This window comes from Erythrolamprus reginae, chromosome 2 (assembly GCF_031021105.1).
Source record: "Erythrolamprus reginae isolate rEryReg1 chromosome 2, rEryReg1.hap1, whole genome shotgun sequence".
NCBI classification, from domain to species: domain Eukaryota; kingdom Metazoa; phylum Chordata; class Lepidosauria; order Squamata; family Dipsadidae; genus Erythrolamprus; species Erythrolamprus reginae.
Window position 1 is genome coordinate 87,351,291 of NC_091951.1, and position 16,801 is coordinate 87,368,091.

At 37.2% G+C, this 16,801-nt stretch overlaps 1 protein-coding gene across 1 annotated transcript in view; it reads right to left on the minus strand.

The window, feature by feature from the left end:
* Nucleotides 1-1,274: 1,274 nt before the first annotated feature.
* The window catches only part of SLC6A11 (solute carrier family 6 member 11), a 164,172-nt gene continuing 148,645 nt past the window's right edge, over nucleotides 1,275-16,801 (minus strand). The window contains exons 13-18 of the mRNA XM_070738603.1: nucleotides 12,533-12,633; nucleotides 10,174-10,344; nucleotides 7,939-8,044; nucleotides 5,673-5,725; nucleotides 5,250-5,376; nucleotides 1,275-1,875 (exon numbers count right to left, since the gene is read on the minus strand). Coding sequence (XP_070594704.1) covers nucleotides 5,251-5,376; nucleotides 5,673-5,725; nucleotides 7,939-8,044; nucleotides 10,174-10,344; nucleotides 12,533-12,633 — 557 coding nt within the window. The 3' untranslated portion in view covers nucleotides 1,275-1,875; nucleotide 5,250. The remainder of the gene's footprint in view (nucleotides 1,876-5,249; nucleotides 5,377-5,672; nucleotides 5,726-7,938; nucleotides 8,045-10,173; nucleotides 10,345-12,532; nucleotides 12,634-16,801) is intronic.

A 16,801-nucleotide genomic window follows, 5' to 3' on the forward strand; every position in this document is an offset into this window, starting at 1 on the left:
ATTCTTTAAAGCACCTGAAGGACAGACAAGGAATAATGTATGGGAATTGATCAAGGAGAGATTAAAACCTAGAAACAAGGATGAACTTTTTGACAGTGAGAACAATCAAGCAAACGAAGTTTGCCCTCAAAAGTTGTGGTAGCCTCATCACATGAGACTTTCAAGAAGAGATTTCACTGCCATTTTTCAGAAATGGTATAGGGTCTCCTGCTTGAGCAGGGGATTGGACTAGATGATGTACAAAGTCCCTTCCAACTCTGTTAATCTGTTAATATATCTTATGTTGCTGAAGTTGGCAGTGAAAACTTCCATGGTAAGTTTAAACATATTCAAAACATTTGAGACATGAAATGACAACAAGACATTTGCTGAAATTTATATACTAAGTAAAAGCTTTATGGAAAATTTCAATAGATATCTTAGTGGTTATTGAATATTGACTGATGTCTATAGAAAAGCTATTCCAGGAGACTAAGGTTGCACCCAAAAAGCAGTGCCTCCTGGTAGTAGCCCCACAATTTCTTACAAGTGAGAAGCAGTAGTTTTTGTTCACATGATCTTTAGGACAGTTCTAGCTGGCAAACATAGTCCAGGATATGATTGGATGCCAACCTAGGAGGGCTTGGGACATTTAAAACCAGAACATTAAATTATAGAAACATAAAAGATTGACTGCAGAAAAAAAATCTCATTGTCCATCTAGTCTGCCCTTATACTATTTCCTGTATTTTATCTTACGATGGATATATGTTTATCCCAGGCATTTTAAAATTCAATTACTGTGGATTTACCAACCACGTCTGCTGGAAGTGTGTTCCAAGCATCTACTACTCTTTCAGTAAAATAATATTTTCTCATTTTGCTTCTGATCTTTCCCCCAACTAACCTCAGATTGTGCCCCCTTGTTCTTGTGTTCACTTTCCTATTAAAAACACTTTCCTCCTGAACCTTATTTAACCCTTTAACATATTTAAATGTTTGGATCATGACCCTCCTTTCCCTTCTGTCCTCCAGACTATAGACTTAATGAAATACTTCATTAAGTCTTTCCTGATTGTACCTGATGATAAAAATAGAAATGGAAGTTCAGTTGTAATACGTGTGCTACCTTTTGAACCACTTGTAGTTTTCTGGTAATCTTAAATCTAAAGATTTAAACTGAATCTGAAAGCCAGTTTGATGTAGAGATTAAAGCATCAGGCTAAAAAACAAAGGACCGTGAACTCTAGCCCCATCTTACTCACAAGGCTTGCTAGGTGACTTTGAGCTAGTCACTCTCTCTCAGCCCCAGGAAGACTGCAAGGACTTGTCCAGAGTGTTGCCAGGGACTGCATAGGCAGCCCCATATACAGCAGCACTCTTGTATTTGTCGTTAATTGGTTCTGGGAGGCATGTCCTGTAGTAAAAGGAATGAGTACCAAACAAACCATCTGATTTATCATGACTCTTTATTTCAGATGGGAAGGACTTCCTAACTACCACTTTTCCTATGGCAGTGACTTTCCCAGCATGGCCTGCTTCTTCTCTCCCTTCTGCAGCTGTCCCCCCATGTCCTTTTTGCAGTGACCTTTCCATCATGACCAACATCTTGTCTGCTCTCTATGGCTGTCCCCCACTTCCTTTTGCAGCACATCGAGTAATAAACAAATGTTGATTATGAGGACAAGATTCTCACATCAAAATGCATCAAGTACTACAAAATTCGAAGAGTTTTGAACCAATTGAATACCAATGTATAGAACATTGCAATAGTCCATCATTGCAATTGATGCACCAGTTGACCTTGAGCAAAAGTATCCACAGCCACAATTTCCTTCTGCTGGTTCAATAGGAGTTGTGAATCCAGGAAGACCCCAAAGTCAAAAGTCCTCAGGCCTGCTCTTTCAGAAAAGAAAAAAGAAAAGAAAAGAAGAAGCCACTAAAGCAGCGGTTCTCAAACTTTCTAATGCTGCAATCCCTTAATACAATTTTGTAATGACCCCCAACCATAATTCTAGTGCCAATTCTCCCCAACAGAGCTTTAAGCTGATTGGCAGGAAAGTAAGAGGGACAACCCCACTGTAAATGCTTGATTGGTCCGATTGTAAAAATATGTTCCAAGGCACCAGAATAGAAGCTTTAGTTCGTAACACCATGGGAAATTTGTCTTTTTCCATGGTCTTAGGTGACCCCTGTGAAACGGTCATTTGACCCCCAAAGGGGTCCTGACCCTCAAGTTGAGAACCACTGCACTAAAGGCATAGAATCCTGATATATAAGCAGTCACTTCCATTTGTTAATTTTTAATATGTCTGTCTTATCCCACCCAAATCTTACTGCCTCTAGACAGTAAAGGGTTTTTAGTCAGCCTAGGATGGTTACTTAGAATTGATTGTCATATGACATAACTACAATGGTTTATCCAATGGCTTCATGTCAATGTTTAAAACGTGGGGAGAGAAGATTGACCTCTATGGTGCTTAATCAGTGACCTCTCCTTGGTAGAAAGGGACACAATCATATGAAGGTGGTACCTAGAATCCCCAAACTGTAGGAAATCCAGGAAAATACTGTGACTGGCAGCATCAAATGTCTATTGATATATGGCAATGACCTTGGGAGATGGGGTGAAGAGATACTAGAAGTTAGCCAGACTAGAAAGAGCAGCTACATGGAATATGGAGAGACTCAGAAGGGACTTTCCTAAGTCCTTGGACTGTAAAGGTGATAGTGGGAGAAATGTATTTTTAAGCCTTTGTTTATGTGGCTTTACAATAATTGTAGAGTTAGCTTATCTGGCTGTGTTTCCTACTCAGTCTACCTCAGTGTTTCCCAACCTTGGCAACTTGAAGATATTTGGACTTCAACTCCCAGAATGGTGGCTGGGGAATTCTGGGAGTTGAAGTCCAAATATCTTCCAGTTGCCAAGGTTGGGAAACACTGGTCTACCTGGTAAGGCTAACATCAAATTTGCAAATCTGAAAGTCACAGCAGTTTGTGAACGAATGTGATCTTATTACAGACAGACCTGGCATTTACTATTAACACTTTGAAGTCTTGTATATTATGTTAGAAATCCACTTACATTAACTGCATATGTAGGGAAAAATAATCTGCAAATAAGAATTAACAGTTTTCTAGAGCATTAAAAAAGTATCATTCAACTTTCAGGTGATCAGTAAGAATATAAGACTTACCTTAAGCAATTCAACTGTCTAAATAATTTACCCATATTGTTTTCCAGCCAATTATTTAATTATCATACAGTTCCTAAAATTTATTTTAACAATTTAAGCGGTGTAAGAAAGAAGGAAAAAATCCTTCTTTTGGCAGTTTTTTATTTTTTAAAAAAAGAAATATATAATCATTTATCTTCATGACTCAGCTGAATGGAGTTGAGCATTTACTGTCCAGATGTCCTTCCTAATTCCTACACAGAATTTGTAGCAGATATTTTCTCTTTGTGTCCTGATAGAGAAACATCTGTTGCTGCCTAGGATTGAACTCTCAACCTTCCGAGGGGAGCCAAGCATCTTTCCTGCCTAAGCAGGGGGTTTCCTGTCTAAACAGGGTATTGGACTTCACTAGACCTCCAAGGTCTTTTCCAACTCTGTTATTCTATTCAATCTTCACCTCTATAGGCCACCATGCTGCCCAATGTTCCTTAGGACAATAATCATACAATAATTTGTAAGCTAACATGTATAAGGGCTGCATTTGTTCCTCATTGCCTTCATCAAATGCCGTTTTGAAGTCTCATATCCATATACTAATAATAATCAATAATCAGGATAATCAGAACTGCAGAAAAAACAATCACTGCCAACTGCCTTCCATTGAGAACCTCTATATTGCATGAGTCAAAGAGAGCTGTGAAAATATTTACTGACCCCTTGCATCCTGGACATAGTTTAAGCTCTTACCCTCAAAACGTTGCTACAGAGCACTGCACACCAAGATAACTAGATACAAGAACAGTTTTCCCCCAATCCCATCACTTTGCTAAACAAATACCATATTTTTCGGTGTATAAGACACATCTTTTTCCTTCCTAAAAGAGGCTGATAATTAGGGTGCGTCTTATACTCTGAATGTAGCTTCCCCCCCCCCCCAAGCCCTAACTAGCTGCTAGCAATCTTCCCAGGTCTTACCTTGCAGCCTCTTTCATTGTTTCTCTCTGTGAATAATATTTTCCAAGCCCTAAGTCTTTGCAGGTTTTTTTCCCCATTGCTCTAACTTGCTCTGAGTAAGTTTCTTTCCAGCCTTAACCAGGTGTTAACAATGTTCCCAGCTCTTACTGGCTTGCAAGCTCTTTCATTGTTACTCTCTGCCAAGAATGTTTTCCAAACCCTGTCCTTGATTTTTTTTTTCATTCTCTATTTGCTCCAAATGTTTCTTTCCAGCCTTAACCAGGTGCTAATGATGGAAATAGACTTAAAAAGGCTTTGCTCTTATTTTGATATATTGTGTTAATAATACTAAGAGTTCTATCAGTGGTGGCTGAAATGGAATAAAAAAATTCTATCCAAAAATCAAATTCTAAAGCAGCATTTTTGATTTTGTTGTTATGATAAATACTGTTTATTTTTCTGCCAAATAGGACAGTCAGAGAATGCTGCAATTCTACAGGTATCTATATAGCAAACCACTTTTGCATTGTTGCCATGAAAAATCCATTTAGAATCCATTTATCCATTTAATAGAGGGTATCTTTAATGCAAACGAAGTACGCAGTGGATTAAGTAAAGCAAGAACCACACATTTACCCATTTTCTTTAATTTTTTTTAAAAAGTAAGCAAACAAAATGTTGTGCTTCCTTGAATACCAAATAAAAATTTTGTGTAAAAGTGTACATAAATCTCATATTTTCTTTACTTTTGAATAATACTGCATATACTTCAAAAATGAGCATTATTGTTTCCTACTGCACATCACAAGAAGTTATCACAATGCCATTGCTGTTTATCATCATCACATTTTGTCCCAGAAAAAACCCCCCTCCATAATCAAAAAATTGAAACCAAATCTCCCAGCAATACATTAAAAATGAAGTCTAAGAATTAAATGGATCAAGTACTAGTAGTAAATGTGGAAATTAACAAGGACACCAAATAAGAAACATTGCTTTAGACCATATCAAACCACATGAATGTGTGTAAAGCTATTGGTGAATAGCAGCAAATAGGAATCATATTCATAGAATAGTTCTTGAGTTGGGGCGTCTGGATGAAAGCAATTCTACATTTGATAATCCATATCAGCGAATCACCTCAAGACAATGAAAAACAAGTCCTCTTCATGTTTACCATATAGGAAGGCCTTTTGAACACAATGGAATATATCTCTGCATAGCATTGGGCTAAACATTTCTTTATTTTAAAGACAGGATACATTACCTGAAAAAAAATAACTATATTGTGATTAGTAGAAGTGGCAGCAATAATTTCTGAGACAATTACTTCATGTTTTTGAAAATTCCTATATATGAATAGCTAAATTATTTAAAACTACTTTTCATAGAGAACCAAAGAATTTTAAATTACAGATTTGTATCTTTTAGTAATTCATGTAATAATAGGAACTTATAAGGAGATTCAGGAACATAGAATACAGACGACCTTCTAAATTAACAGTTTGATTCAGTTTGCTTGGAGTTTTTTTTTTCTTTATTTAAAAAAAGCCTGGTACTTACCACATCTATAACTTGAAAAAGGCAATGCATAGATTCTAACAATGGGTAATTGTCTATGAAGAAAATATAAATAAACAAAAAGTCAATAATATAGATTTATCACATATTGCTCTCAAGATAATTCAAAGATTAAAGCATGCATATGATGTAAAGACCAGCTTTTCAGTTCTATTTGAATCTATAGAATCTATGTGGGTAGGGATTAAATGGCAAAGGTTTGTGAAATGGTTTTTTACATTGTGTCTTTGCTCTTCCTTGAATAATGAGATGTAATTAGTTTAATAGGTTTGACAGGAGAGATGAAGACTAATATAGAGCACATTTGAATGTGTTTTTACCACACTAAAAGTAGATAGTTTTGAATTAATAGTATGAACCTTCCCATTTTGTATCACACCCATTTCTTCAGAATTGTCTTCTAATAAAACACCTGGAGTATATAATTCATTGTGGGGGGTATAGGGGGAGGTCAGTGACATACTATTTATAGATTCTTAATTGAAACTGTCTGAATGTTTCCTGCTTTGATTGTTTTTTTTAGAAAGCAATATAAGCATATTATGCCAAAAAAAATGCTGATCAAATTCAACAATGCTTAAATAAAATCCATTCTTCCTGTGTAGTTCAGTAATAAATGATATCAGAGCCCAGAGTTCAAAGTGTCTTAATATGGTTTAGTTTTTTTACAATTATTTCTTAGATTAATCTTTAATTTTGTCTACTGCGTTACTGGTGGATTTTCCCTAGTGAAACAGCACAAGAAACAATATAGGGATTTATTAAAATTAAGGCATTTATTAAATGCCTTATATATACTAGCATATATTATTTTTTCAAGTACAGTAACTTTTGCTAGCTACTGATGAAAGAAGCCATGTTTAACCAGTTTCCTCCAAATAAGCCAGAAATAGAATTCCCCAAGTCTCTGGACAGCCGATAAGCATGCTAACTGGCATTGTAGGAATGTCAAACTTAAGAGATCTTGTACTATCAAATTGGAGAAAACTGAAACATATCATTGCACTATGACTCTCTTTTAATATCACATACATAAACTATGCAGGTCTCTCTGTTAAAAACAAATCAAAAGTCAAATGCAAAACACTTGAGATAGTTTATGTAATCATTAGGAACAAACAAAGAAGAATAAAATTCATACACCAACTTCTGGGAAATCAAACTCTATTAATATCACTATCATCTTAATAGCTTTTTTTTATGTATAAAAATAATTTCTATGAGAATTCAGGAAAAAATATAATTCAACTTGTCTTCACCACATTTCTGTATGTTAAGTAGGTCAGGCAAAAGAAAAAGTTTAAATAAGGCATTTCCCCATTTACTTTTTATAAATAAAATATATATTCTGTAATTCTAAGGGAAATCTTAACATATATATCCATGAAACTGACTCAGAGCTAGAGCTCTCATATTTGAATACATACATTGAATAGGCTGCCGTTGAAACTCCCAAAAGCTTCGAAGAAGACTCCATGAGATGCGGAGTGTGTTATTCAAGACAACACAAGTCCAAAGCAGAAATTGGATTCAAAGCGCTGAGCAGAAAAGCATTGCCTCAACACCTGTGAAAACAGGCTTGCCAAATAGCCTAGCCAAGATAGGCTTGTATACTTTCTTTACTTAACAATAAACAAGCATGACTGAAGACTATCAGCCTTCCAGTAAACAACTCTGGTGGTCCACAGAAAGATTTAGATCAACATCTATGGTATTGGATCAGGCCCCAATTCACGATGTTAGGTGTTAAACAAAGTTGCATATCTGAAGAAAGTACCCTTATAGATACTAACCTAATGACATTGTGATTCCCTTTATATACATACAGTAGAAGCTGAAACAGTTGGACATGCTTACAAATTAGAGGGTGTAGTAACTATACAACACATGCCTTAAAAAAGTGTAAACGTTTTACAACAGATTATATAGATCCTTCTAGGAGCTATAAAAACACCAGAATCACAATATTACAAGTCATCACTAACAAAGAATTCTATTTCATTTTTATATATATTTATATTTATATATATAATTGTTACTTATATAATAATTAAAAATCACTTTTAAACAATTATACAAGTTCACTTTAAAATTAACTTGTTAATAAAGTTGTGCAAAACAAGCTGCTTTCTATAATTAAGTGAAGTATTCATTCATTTATTTATGTCTTCATTTTTACAAAAAAATAATAGAAAGTTCATTTAGAAATGTGTCTCTTTTTCTGTAATGGCTGAAATATTGCCATCACCTTTCAGTTTGGCATCGTAGTCATTTGCTGTAGCAACATATGAGCCAGCTCTGATCTTTCCTTTCATTTTCAGATCTGGGCTAGCTACACTCAGTTTTTTGAATCTCTGGAAAACAGGAAGCAAATTAAAAAACAAAACAAATCATTAAGTATTTTTGTCATCCTTATAGTCATGCCAACTCAATAAAATCTAGTTCACACATGTTGCCCTTTTAAAGCACTGGTTCTTGAAGGTTTTAACATCATAATATATTTTGGTATTGCATGCTGCAAACTTAACACTATGTAATCATGCATGCATACATGCTGTGTGTGCTTTGGATTTCATTTGTAATCAAAGCATGGGAGGATGAATGCAGCACCAGTCTATACTTCTTTAAAGCAGTCACATCTCCTTCCAGGATTAGACACCTGTAGTGACAGGTACCACAGGTGATGTTTTCAAAGAACAGCATGTTCGAAAGCACCTGTTTGGAAGTGGATCTGAGGCATACACTGTCCTAATAATGTGTTCATTCAATAATAGATTATTTAAGATAAAAATATTATGCACAAAATCACACCATCTCTGGTTCTGAATATTCCCCACTTAACAGTTCTCACTTCTTACTAGAGGCTTACTCTAGGATATTTGTTGCCTCAATTTTCTTTCCTCCTTCCAAAACCAAATTTTGGTTTTAAAATATTTCAAAAAATATTTTTCATATGCTTGTGAATTGATATCATATAATAAATATTTGTATGGTACTTAATCAATATAATAGGGTTATTCATTTGTGGCCCTCAAGTGAGTACTATGGGATAAGTTCTGAAATAGGCTTGAGATTATTATTTTTTTAAAAAAACTTTAAGACAACCCGCCTAAAATGTAAACATATTGTTTGGGTAACAAAAATATCCACTTTTGCACCTCCCAAGCTCTCTCTTGATTTTTTTCCACATATACCACCATAAATTAAATGAAGAGTAAGTTAATAAATTTATTGCTATCATTTGATGTCTGCATTTGTTGTATCACAATAATAGGCACAAATTTATGTAGTCGGAAGCCCATAAATTCTGAACTACTATCAACAGAAGATAAAGACTCAAGATTCAAAAAGATGTACCATATTTTTCAGAGTATAAGACATGCCAAAGTATAAGATGCACCTTAGTTTTTGGGGAGGAAAATAGGAAAAGAATAATCTGCCTACCAGGTATTCATTTAACCAGTTCTTAATCTGGTCAGCTTCAGCAAATTAGTTTGCTGGTTTTAAGCACACATGCTTGCTTTTTATCCCCTGGGTGGGGATAAAAACAGTTAGTCACTTCTCTCTCTCTTCAGAGTGAGGAACAATGAGAAAATCAGGCAAAGGGAAGATCACTTTGGTAAGAAGATAGTTTCACTTGTTAGCACCTTATTAGGACTGAAAAAAAGGCAGAAAATGGCTTGCTAGCTAAGCACGGAAGATCACTTCACTGGCCTTAGGGCTGAAAAGAAGGTTTCTAAAGCCCAGAAGCCCAGCTGATTATTGGAGGGGAACAGCTGTAAAAAAAAAAAGCAGGCAAAGGGAAGATCGCTTAGCTAGCACAGAACAGAAGATCACTTCACTGGTTTGCACCTTGTTAGGGCTGGAAAAAAAACTTAGTAAAAGCTACATTCAGAGTATAAGTGGCAACCAAAATTTCAGCCTCTTTTAGGTGGGAAGGTGTGTCTTATACTCTGAAAAATATGGTATATCCTGTTTTTTTCTTCCTGGGCTTCTATCTAGAACTGCTTGTCTACTATATATTATTTTCTTTTTATATGTTGTAAGCTGCCCCAGTCCTCGAAGTGAGGCAGCATATAGAAACATAGAAGTCTGACGGCAGAAAAAGACCTCCTGGTCCATCTAGTCTGCCCTTATACTATTTTCTGTATTTTATCTTAGGATGGATATGTGTTTATCCCAGGCATGTTTAAATTCAGTTACTGTCTGCTGGAAGTTTGTTCCAAGGATCTACTACTCTTTCAGTAAAATAATATTTTCTCATGTTGCTTTTGATCTTTCCCCCAACTAACTTCAGATTGTGTCCCCTTGTTCTTGTGTTCAATCAATCAAGTAAATAAGTAAATAATAAGTAAATAATAAGTAAATAATAAGTAAATAATAAGTAAATAAGTAAATAAGTAAATAAGTAAATAAGTATATAAGTAAATAAGTAAATAAGTAAATAAGTAAATAACTGCTTTATAATAAAAATAAGCATCACCTCCAAGATGGTTCCTTCTGTTTTCCACAGTTTTGCACATATCCACAAAGGAATGCAGACCATGGAGGAGAGAGCCATCATCCATCCAATACCATAACCCCAGTCTGGGTATGTATATATGTTGTTGTACTTCAAAGGTTTATATTTCACCAGGAAAAATATGAAGATTGCCTGAAATAGGGAGGAATATGTTACATATCCTTGAGAAAAAAAGAGAGAGAAATTTTGCTTAGGAAACTCTTTCATCCTAGAAAATTAACATAGTAGGTCAGTGATGGTGAACCTATGGCACGTATGCCACAGGTAACATGTGGAGCCATATTATTATTATTAATAATAATAATAATAATAATAATAATAATAATAATAATTGCATGCCGCCCCTCTCCGAAGACTTGGAGCGCATCTGAGGCGCATCTGAGGGCATGTGAGGTGTTGCCCTATGTCAGCACTAGCATGCATGTGCGTGCTGGCCAGCTGATTTTTGGCCTTCTTTTCTGTTGGGATTGAAGAGGCTTGAGACAGGCTTGGGAAACACAGCTCTTTATTCTAGCAACAAGTAAGATCTAGCAAAGAGCCAGACTAACAGATCTCCCCTTTATACAGACTTGTCAGATGGCTCAACAAATCAACAACCTTCATTTTCCCGCTTGAATAGTAGACCTTGTATAGTCCTAACCAGTATAGTCCTAATAATTAACACCCTTCTCCTCTTCGTTTGGTCTTCCCAAAAGCATACATAGTCCTGTATGGCTGAGGAATAGGGCTCTTTTCCTGTTGAGGGCAGGGTACAGTAAGATTTGGAGAAAAGAGTTATGGGAATCAATTAGGATTCATTCCATCACACCTTTCTCCAAGTGCTCATTATAGGCAGATTAGTAAACTCCTAAGCCATTTAGCCATATAGAGTGGTACCTCTACTAATGAACACCTCTACTTAAGAACTTTTCTAGATAAGAACCGGGTGTTGAAGATTTTTTTGCCTCTACTAAGAACCATTTTCTACTTAAGAACCCGAGCTGGGAAAAATTTCCCAGGAAATTTGAGAGTGGCACAAAGGCCTGGCCAGTTTCCTGCCATTCCCCCTTTAATCCTGGCCATTTCAGACTTTTTTGGGCTGCCAGAGGAGCCTTTCAGTGGTGCTTAAGGAGGCTTTGGCAGCCCAGAGCGAATGGAGCATTTTCATAAACCACTCCACTGTGGTAACGTCCTCACGCTGCCTCCCATACACCCAGCGCGAGGTTGCCTCCCAGAGCGTCTAGGTGTGGAAAGGCAAAAGGAGGCACTTTGGCCTGGCCAGATCAAACCGAGGAGTCACCACAGTGAAGGAAAGCACCAGCTACAGAGCAAACGAGCGAGAGGAGAGGGGAGCCCCTGAGCATGGGAAGGAAGAGGCAGGAGGTGGCAGCAGCAGCAGCTGCTGCTTTTCTGTCAAAAGAGTGGGATGTTCCCGCTTCTCGCCCACCTGGGTTTCTCTCTCTGGCGCAGTATATGGGAGGCAGCCTCGCACTGGGTGTATGGGAGGCGCATGTTCCTCCTCGCTGCCTCAGAGCCTTAAAGTTTTGGATTTTTTTTTATTCCCCTCACCTCACCTTCTTTCTTCGGCAGTGACTGTCCTCCTCCCACCCAAATTCCAAGCTTTTATTTCTTTCCTAATGGGTTTGCACGTGTTTGCTTTTTGCTTTTTTGCTTTTACATTGATTCCTATGGAGAAAATTACTTCTACTTAAGAATGTTTCTACTTAAGAACGAATTAAGAATGAATTAAGTTCTTAAGTAGAGGTACCAGTGTATTTAGTTATATGTTAGATTTCTTATGTAGTTTATCATTACAATATGAATTAATGCACAAAGAAACAGTGTGGTTAGGGCATCAGCTTGGAAATTGAGAGGCCCTGAGTTCTTGTCTTTAGGCACCAAGGCATCAGCTGCATGACCTTGAGTCAATCACTGTTTCTGAGTCCTAGGAAGGAGGCAATGACAAGTTACTTCTGAAATCTTGCCAAAAAACTTCAGGGCTGTTCAGGCAGTTGTCAGGAGCAAACACTAACTCAAAGGTGCACACAGTTTTGTGCACGCACACACACACACACACATTGAAGATGACAAGAAACAATGGTTTGCCTGAATCAAGGTGCATTAGGAAAAAAATCTAATATAACATGATCAATAAAAAATAGCTAAGTAAATGGAGGGATATTTCATAAGATTTTTTTCCCCACTTCACCACTTGAGATTTGTTGAATTCTCCTTGTATTATCTACTTCTGCAAAATAATTTGAACAAAGCATCTGACCGAAAACCTTGCCGGAGTCTTACTATTTGTGTTCTCATATTAATCATATGTTATATTACTTACTGCACAAATGCCAGGAGTAAGCACCATCCAACACCATTTAAACAATATCAGTGGTCTGTACCCAATCATATCTTCAATGTTGTCGTAAAACCGATTGCTTCCTATGAAAAATAAAAGAGCAAAGACTGAGTGTGCATCCATGAACACTTTAGTTTCAATTTAGTCACAATACATTTGGAATTCTGTAGTGACATAGATGTTTATACACTATTTCTGAGATGCAGCCTTTCTCTGTAATAGTTAATGGTTGCCTAAAAATGGAAGGCAAAGGCAGCTGTGAAAATTGTGGCTGTTGCTGGAAAGAGACATTGCCCATTATTTATTGGATCTGGTTTAGCTGTAACTACATCAGCTATAGTAACACAGTTCTTTCCAGGGCTGCTTCAGGCCTCCGAGAATGCTCTTGGCAAGATGTCCATTGTGTCACTACACATCTGAGGAAGGGATGTACAAGGCTGTCACTTTTATTTTCCTTTGGAGCCACCTGAGAATGATGCGGTATCATGAGGTTATGCCATAACAAAAGCAGGGAAGAGACTCAAGCTTCCAGATGCCACTGCCTTCCAAATGTAACTCCCCCGCAAAAGAAGACAGAACCTATTGCCAAAGATATGGAGGGTCTCCAAGGGGATGAACATTAGCTCAGCATCAATTATTTCATTATCAGCAGGAAAAGTCAAGGGATAGAGAACAGCAGAAACATCATGCCAAGACATTTTATTAAATGTTTAATGTCTACATGAAGACATTGGAGGTGGTCCTCTTTAGCCATGGGGTGAAATATCATCAGTATGCTGATGATACCAGGTGTATATTTCTGCCCCTGGTGAAGTAAGCTTAGCACTGATGCCCCATCTCAGTCCTTGGAGGCTGTAGGAGTTTGGATGGGCTTTAGTTCAATCTTGGCAAGACTGAGTGGCTTAGGGTTTGGGGGAATACAATTGGGGCCAGGAATATAGCAATAGTAATAGCATTTAGACTTATATACTGCTTCATAGTGCTTTTACATCCCTCTCTAAACAGTTTACAGAATCAGCATATTGCCCCCAACAACCTGAGTCCTAATTTTACCCACCTTGGAAGGATGGAAGGCTGAGTAAACCTTGAGCCGCTGGTGAGATCTGAACGGCTGAACTACAGCTAGCGGTTAACTGAAGTAGCCTGCACTCTATTCAGTGCACCACCGTAGCTCTTATGGTTAAGTCTAAGTGACTTAAGTTCACTAAGTGAAACTGTGCTTACTTCAACTTTTATTTGTTTCACAGGACTGCAAAGGTTATAAAGACAAGGATTACTTGCAAAGTTACTTCTTCAACCCTGTCATAGCTCTGAACAATTGCCATATGGGACAGTTACCAGAAAAGATTACCCATAGATCACATTATATCTTCGTTCATCAAGTCTACTGATTACCAGTTTGTTCAGGGGTTCAGTTCAAGGTGCTGATAATGATTGATAAAGTCCTGACTGGCATGGGGCTGGGTTACTTGAGAGACTCCCACTCCCAAATCATATATTTCTATCCCATCAGGTATGGCAGAAACAGCACGTTGCAAGTCCCATCTACAAATACATGCCATCTGATGGGACCCAAGGGAGTTCTTTTTCTGCCAGAACACCCACTCTTTGGAAGATCATGTTCCCTGAAGTCAAGTTGGCCCTGACCTTGTTGGACATCTGGAAACTCCTGAAGACATGGTTTGCTCTATCTGTCCTAGGGATCCAATAATGGTAGTCCAGAGTCGGTCAGGAAAATTACTGGTATTCTCTCACATATTATGTTGTAATGGTTGTTAATAGTTTTATTGTTTATAATCATTTTATTGACATGAGTCTTTATTGATTAGCCCTTGAGCCATATCAAAGTGCAAAGTTGCAATTTATTACTAAAATCTGATAAAAACAATTTAAAATGAAATTGAATAAAATACAATAATTTAAGATATAGATAAAATATAATAAAAGTATATTCCGGTGTTACCCCTGCAATCTACCCCAATCAGTTCTAAGTATGCAGATTTCAACCGAACAATTTTGTTTAAATACTGTGCTGTATTAAATGTTATTTTCAGGTTCTGGCAACACATAAGGTAATTTGTTTTGATATGGAGACCCCAATAGGTCATTTGTTTTGTATATAGACCAAGGTACCTGTCTCTCGCCTCCTTATACAAGCAACGATCAATTAGGATGTGAGCCAGGTCTTCCACTTCTGCCACTCCACAAATGCAGAGATGTTCATGGTAGGGTATAGAATGGAATCTTCAATATCTGCTCGTATAAATATCTCCCTAAAATATTTAGGGGTGGTGCACTGGTTAGAGTGCAGCACTGCAGGCTATTTCAGCTAACTGTTAGCTGTAGTTCAGCACTTCAAATCTCACCACTGGCTCAAGTTTGATTCAGCCTTCCATCCTTCCAAGATGGGTAAAATGCGGACCCAGATTGATGGGGCAATATGGTGATTCTGTAAACCGCTTAGATAGGGCTGCAAAAGTACTATGAAGTGGTATATAAATCTAAATGCTATTGCTATTAAGATGCTTTGGCAGTTGTAACTTCAAATAGCTCTCTACTTGAAAAGTATGTTTATATTACTCAGCCATTTCAAGTTACCCACCTTTACTAAGGATAGCTATATTATTTTGCATCTATGTATATAAACTGAATAATTCTACAAAAAAATTTCCCAAATTAAATTTGGAATGGGGTAACTATTAATTCATGAAAGTTGAATGAGTTTAAATACTTTAAAGATTTTTATATATGTAGAAAAACTCTTTTTAAAATTAACTTGGAAAATCAAACCAAATTGACTTGATTTGATGCATTATGTTGTTGCACTCAACATCTGACTTTAACTTAGATGTACATGATAACAGATTATGCTTCAAACTGGCTTCTGCAATTCATACAATACTTGAGCAAAATATTATGTTTGTTTGTATACTATAGCAATATAGTTTAAATGCATTAGATTGATAAATCAAGGGACACACTTTATTCATATTTTATTTAATATACTGGGCCATAGGTTCCTGACAGATTCCGCCTGCTGTTGTTGTTCAGGGTGAATTAATCTTTCTGGGAATATTTTATTATAAGAGTATTTTAAGCAATTCACATATATGAGGTTACATCTCATATACCGGTAGTTAGTACTGAATGCAGTTTACACTTTTACTACAGCCTGTATTTAATTCTTGTAAGTTTGATTCTCCCCCCCCCTTATATTTATATTTGCTTCTATATTTTTATTTTTGTGGCATTGTTAGCCATTGTCATGACTTCCCCAGACACTTTCCCAGATGTCAGCTCCGAGAAAGATTACATGTCCGGAGGGGAATTGGTCAATGGCTCCAAGAGCCATCTGATAGGGCTATGATAGGTACATGTGCCAGAGGTGGCACATAGAGCCCTATCTGTGGGCATGCACACCATTGTCAGCTGCTCATCTTGTTTCTTTTGTGCAAATGCGTGCCGGACAGCTGGTCTTCGCAAGTGCTGGAAAGCTGGTCTTCGCAAGTGCCAGAAAAGGGTCATAAAACAGCCCAAAAAACTGTCTTAAAAATGCCCCAAAACTGGGCGTGTGCAAGCCAGCCAGCTGGTCTTCAGGTTTACGGTGCTGCGGCACTGGCTGGTGTGTACGCATGTGCCAGAAACCTGAAGACCAGTTCAGGTTTCCGGCACTCTGATGCGCGCACATGTGCACATGCTCAGTGCCGAAAAGGTTTGCCATCACTGTGATAGGGATTGGTTGAAGCACAGCTGCAGCCCCTGGTGGGGAAACAACATAACTGCAACCAGTCAGTGATGTCTCCTTCATCTAATCCGAGAACACATAGGGCAGAGAAAAGGCAGGAGCAGTGAAAGTCAGCCCCATTACTTGCAAGGAGGCGCCCTTGCCCTTTTTAATCAGCTGCACCAGAAGCTGGCTATTTAGCACAGCAGACAGAAGAAGCAATGCTGGGATCAATGTGTTCATTTCTTAGCTGTTTTTTTCCTGATCATTGTGATTCATACCTTGCTTTGATTGACACCAGGTCTTGACTTGGATCGTGCCTTGTGAACTCTGTACTTTCCTTACCCTGTGAACTCTCTTGTATTGTGGATTTAACTTTGGCCAGGTTTCTTGTTATTATTTCTAATTATTATTTCTTATTCTTATTCTTATGGATTTAACTTTGCCTAATGTTTCTCTCTTAATAGTATCATGTATATAAACATTGTTATATCTTTGTATACTACCAATATGTACTTGACTAACTA